Source organism: Rhinolophus ferrumequinum, chromosome X, assembly GCF_004115265.2.
Source record: "Rhinolophus ferrumequinum isolate MPI-CBG mRhiFer1 chromosome X, mRhiFer1_v1.p, whole genome shotgun sequence".
NCBI classification, from domain to species: Eukaryota; Metazoa; Chordata; class Mammalia; order Chiroptera; family Rhinolophidae; genus Rhinolophus; species Rhinolophus ferrumequinum.
The window spans coordinates 15622116-15627879 of NC_046284.1; the positions used below are offsets into that span (position 1 = coordinate 15622116).

Here is a 5764-nt window from a genome sequence, read left to right on the forward strand (position 1 = left end):
CTGTGTTGCCCCAAAAATAAGACCTAGCTGGACAATCAGCTCTAATGCGTTTTTTGGAGCAAAAGTTAATATAAGACCCGGTCTTATTTTACTATAATATAAGACCGGGTCTTATTTTAATTTTTGCTCCAAAAGACAATAGAGCTGATTGTCCAGCTAGGTCTTATTTTCGGGAAAACAGGGTAATAGCAAAAATAAACCACTATTAGGCTGTAGTACAGTTGACCTACAAGATCTGGTCTATAAGAAGGGATGCCCTATTAAATTTTCTCAAGCTAATTCTACTAGAAGCAGGAATATTTGAGTTGGAAGACCTGTCTGTGGAAAGATCTGAACATGGGAAGGCTCAGGCTTGGGAAAACTAATTTTGAGAAAGGCTGAACCTGGGGAAATGTTGGAACACCTGGACAATGAAACATGTTAGAATACCTGAATGTCAGAAGACAGAAGACGTGGAGATTGAGCCCGCTGTTGGAAGACGTGGATTTTCTGGAAGGCGTGGATTTTCTGGAAGACGTGGCTTTGTTGGAAGACGTGGATTTTCTGGAAGACAGGTTTGTTGGAAGACATGTGTAGGCTGGAAGACATGAATTTGATGGAAGACACAGTTTTGTTGGAAGACAAGGATTTGCTGGAAGACATGGATTTTCTGGAAGCCATGGATTTGCTGGAAGACGTGGAATTTCTGGAAGACCTGGGGATCATTGGAAGACACGGATTTCCTGGAAGACATGGCCTTTCTGGAAGACATGGATTTTCAGGAAGACCCGAATTGTCCGGAAGACCTGGATTGTCTGGAAGATGTAGATTTGCTGGAAGACCTGGAGGTTACTGGAAGTCGTGGATCTCTGGGAAGACATATTTGTGGAACACCAGGATTAAGTGGAAGACATGAATTTTCTGGAAGATGTGGCTTGGTTGGAAAACGTGGATTTTTCTGGAAGACATGGCTCTGTTGGAAGACTTGGCTTTGTTGGAAAACATGGATTTTCTGGAAGATGTGGGTAGGCTGGAAGACATGAATTTTATGGAAGACACAGCATCATTGGAAGACAAGGATTTGCTGGAAGACATGGATTTTCTGGAAGTCACGGATTTAATGGAAGATATGGATTTTCTGGAAGACGTGGATAATCTGGAAGACCTGGGGGTCATTGGAAGACATGTATTTCTTGGAAGACATGGCTTTTCTGGAAGACGTGGATTTTCAGGAAGACCCAAATTGTCCGGAAGACGTGGATTGTTTGGAAGATGTAGATTTTGTGTGGAAGACGTAGACTGACCAGAAGACTGGATTTGGTGGAAGACATGGATTGGCTGGAAGACCTGGATTTTCCCGGTAGATGTGGATTAATGGAAGATCTGGATTTGGTGGAAGACATAGATTTTCTGGAAGACATGGATTTTCTGGAAAACATATTTTTGTTGGAAGACGTGGGTAGTCTGGAAGACATGAATTTGATGGAAGACAAGGATTTGCGGGAAGACATGGATTTTCTGGAAGCCATGGATATGATGGAAGATATGGATTTTCTGGAAGACCTGGAGGTCACTGGAAGACATGGATTTCCTGGAAGACATGGCTTTTCTGGAAGACGTGAATTTTCAGGAAGACCCGAATTGTCCGGAAGACCTGGATTGTCTGGACGACGTAGATTTGCTGGAAGACCTGGAGATTACTGGAAGACATGGATCCCTCGGAAGACATATATTTGTGGAAGACATGAATTTTCTGGAAGACTTGCTTTTGTTGGAAGACCTGGATAGAGTGGAAGACATAGGTTTTGTCTGGAAGACGTGGACTGACTGGAAGACTGGATTTGGTAGAAGACATGGATTGCTGGAAGACCTGGATTTTTCCGGAAGATGTGGATTGATGGAAGACCTGGATTTGGTGGAAGATGTGGATTCTCTGGAAGACATAGTTTTGTTGGAAGACGTGGATTTTTCTGGAAGATGTGGCTTTGTTGGAAGATGTGGGTAGGCTGGAAAACATGAATTTGATGGAAGACACAGCATGGTTTGAAGACAAGGATTTGCTGGGAGACATGGATTCTGTGGAAGATGTTGATAGTCTGGAAGACCTGGGGGGTCATTGGAAGACATGTATTTCCTGGAAGACATGGCTTTTCTGGAAGACATGGATTTTCAGGAAGACCCGAATTGTCCGGAAGACCTGGATTTTCTGGAAGATGTAGGTTTGCTGGAAGACCTGGAGGTTACTGGAAGACGTGGATCTCTAGGAAGACATACTTGTGGAAGACTGAGATTAAGTGGAAGACATGAATTTTCTGGAAGACATGGCTTTGTCGGAAGACCTGGATTTAGTGGAAGACATGGATTGGTTGGAAGACCTGGATTTTCCTGGAAGATGTGGATTGAATGGAAGATCTGGATTTGGTGGAAGATGCAGATTTTTCTGGAAGATGTGGACTGAGTGGAAGACCTGGATTTCTTTCCAGAAGACGTGGATTGACTGGAAGACCTAGATTTTTCTGGAAGACGTGGATTAGCTTGAAGACCTTGAAATTGGTGGAAGACGTGGATTGTCTGGAAGACCTTGAAACCATTGGAAGATGTGGATTTTCGTGGAAGACATGGATTTTGTGGAAGTCCTATAATTGCTGGAAGACTGGATTGTCTGGAAGACATGGATCGTCTGGAAGACGTGGATTGTCTGGAAGACGTGGATTTTCTGGAAGACTGGGATTAGCTGGAAGACGTTCATGTTGTTGGAAGAACTTGGAATCACTTGGAAGACTTGGAATTGCTGGAAGACCTGGAGATGTTGGAAGATCTTGATACTGGCGCCATTGGAAACCCTGGACATTGGAGACATTGGAAGCACAGGATGTTGGAGACATTGGAAGCCTTGGATTTTGACGATATTGGTTATTCTGGACATTGGAGTCTTTGGAGGCCCTGAATGTTAGAATTAGTGGATACTGCAAGTCATGGATCCTGGAAGCCCTGAACACTAGAGACACTGCAAGTCCTGGACCTTGGAAGCCTTAAACATTAGAAGACATGAACAACAGAAGACCAAGACATTTAGAAATCCTAAAATCAGAAGCCCTGGATATTGGGAGACATCGGAAAACGTGGATATTGGCATACTCATGTTAAAAGACACAGAGTTTGAACGATGCTACCTTTCAAAGATGTTGGCGCCCCTGGACAATTGGAGACCTAGACTTTAAGAGACCAGGGTGTTCAGAGACCTAGTCATTCAGACATTGGGGATGTTGGAACACCTGAATGTTGGAAGACCAGGTTCTTGGAGATATTGAAAGACTTGGGCATTGGAGGAACTGGTAATAACAAGATATTATAAAATCAGGATTTAGAAGACACTAAAAGTTGTAGGAACTGAATTATGTAAGTGCTAGGAGATATTGGACTTGGACAAAATGAAATACATGGACTCTAGGAGACTTGTATATAGGAGACATCGGAGGATTGGGAACATAATAAAACTGGAAGTTGAACTCTGGACTCTGAAAGACAAGACCTAAAACTTGAATGTTGATTGCTGGAGATATTAGAAGATCTAGAATTTTAATGACCCCAATATTGAGAAGATTAGAAGACATTGGCACTGGCGATGTTGCAGGCCAGAGACTGGAAGATACGGATGCTGTAACATTTAGATCTGGCAATTGCAGATTTTGGAAGCTATGGAGCTCAGAAGACCTGATGTTAAGAGACACTGAAGAATTGAAAAGCCTAATTTTAGAGCTACTAGAAGGTCATGTTGAAAGATACTGGCAGTGTTGAAAGACATTCATATTAGAATCTGATATTGCATTTAAAAGATGCCATAAGGCTATTGTAATAGACTTCATGACTATGGCACCTCTTTCACTAAAAAGCAAATCACAAGGAAAGGCCATTTTAGGAAGATGACAAAGAAACAGAGAAATTCAAGTAAAAGCAAGTAGTTTGAATGGATTGGAACCTATCTTCATAGTCTCAATAAACTGGCCTTCTGGAATGAGGAATTATCAAAGAATAAGCAATATCAAGGCTGGGGGGGGCTACTTGGCTTTAGATCAGGGGTCAGCAAACATTTCTGTAAAGAATCTGATAAATATTTAAGGTTTTGCAGGCTGTATGGTTTCTGTTGTAATTATTCAATTCTGTCACTGTAGTACAGCCATAGACAATACATAAATGAGTGGGCTTGGCTGGGTTGCAATAAGTTTATTTTGGGGGGAAAATAACCAGTTGGGCCAGATTTGGCCCAAGGGCCTTAGTTTGCCAATGCCAGATCTAGATGCCAAATCTAGGGTACAGTAACCTTAAGCATATTCCAGGCTAGCATTTACACGCAAGAGAATGAACAAAACAATTTGAAGCCCAATGGTAAATAAATATACTGTGTATGTGATGATACTCAGATCAAGCTGGCTAGAACCTAAGAACGGAGTTTACACAGATCTCCACTTAATCGTTTCAGGAGCCCAAACAAGGAGATTTGTATCCAGAGCCAAAATTAAGCAGGTAGCATTCAGGGCCCCAGAGAAGGGGGCTTAGGGTTCAGTGAGGATGACCTAATTTATTAGGCTGGAAGCTTAAGAAGTAAGGGAGAAACTCACCCCTACAGACTGCGGTCATCCTGCTAGGACTAAGCTGCACGAGAGAGAGAGAGAGAGAGAGAGAGAGAGAGAGAGAGAGAGAGAGAGAGAGAGAGAGAGAGAGAGAGAGACCCCAGCTCAGTGCAGACAAGAAGTCAGTGGCAAAGCCCTCACTCTAAGTCCCATGTTCTTATCATTATAGCACTCATCATACCACTACCAATTAATCAAGAAGTAATACCAGGTGTTTGCAATGATGGAGGAGAACAAGGAGACCACAGCTTGGTAGGCTCACTTCAGGCACTCTAGCTTCAGACAATAAGTCTAATTTCTGATCTTACCCGTCAGAGCTTAAGTGACAAGCTTAAGAGATCAGGGTTGACCTATAGGCTGAAGATCTTTAGTATTTAAACAGAGCTGAAGAAGACAGGGACCAGCACATATAGTGTATGCAAGAAAACAACGGCAGACAAAACTGGTTAAGGTACACTGGGACAGGGCCATGATGTAAAGGTTCAGGAGTGGAATACAGAGACAACGGGCAGTCCCTGAAGACTTTTGGACAAGGAAGTAACAGAATCAGAATTGTGCACAAGGGAAGTTAAGTCAGGCAGCAAGGTGCTGAACACCAGAAACTACTAGATAGATATACTAGAACACAAAAGACTCCCAAGTTAAAACACTGAAAGGGTTGGGATGTGAGTTATGAGGCCACTACAATCATCCAGGGTAAGAGGCAGTGAGGACTTGAATTATGGCAGTGACAGTTCTGTTGCTCAGCAGACACAGCATTACAGTGACGATAAATACTCCACATTCTGAATACCATTATTTTAAACTTCTTGAATGCCATCACAGAATACATGAAATACAAAAAAAGTTCAGAAGCTAGTTACGAGGAATTGTCCTCATCCAGTAAGATTACTTAGACATCCAATTTCTCTCAAAGGCAGCTGAGCTAATAACTTGTGGTTTAAGCAAACCAGGTCTCAACATAGCTTTATCTTTAGCTCCTATCAACACAGAGTGATTTAATTATGTTAAAGTGGAACCAGTTGGTGGATTATTTTCTACAGAATAGGAATACTCTGGATGTAAAAATGTCATTACCTTTAATCAGTACATAAATAAATATCATGCAATGATAACCACATTGTAAGTAAAGCATATGGAATCACCACAGGTCA

General features: G+C 42.1%; 1 protein-coding gene and 1 pseudogene across 1 annotated transcript; both read left to right on the plus strand.

Annotated features, from left to right (window-relative positions):
• The first annotated feature begins 204 nt into the window (after positions 1-204).
• Positions 205-1316, plus strand: LOC117020504 (cerebellar degeneration-related antigen 1-like; annotated as a pseudogene).
• A 210-nt stretch (positions 1317-1526) lies between these two features.
• On the plus strand, positions 1527-2017 carry LOC117020511 (cerebellar degeneration-related antigen 1). Its single transcript, XM_033103053.1, has one exon. The coding sequence runs from the start codon at positions 1562-1564 to the stop codon at positions 1982-1984; it is 423 nt and encodes a 140-aa protein (XP_032958944.1). The 5' UTR covers positions 1527-1561; the 3' UTR covers positions 1985-2017.
• Positions 2018-5764: the final 3747 nt, after the last annotated feature.

What these genes read in the sequence shown, in the direction of transcription:
- LOC117020511 (XM_033103053.1), top strand. Translation starts at nt 1,562, where the DNA reads ATGGATTTCCTGGAAGACATGGCTTTTCTGGAAGACGTGAATTTTCAG.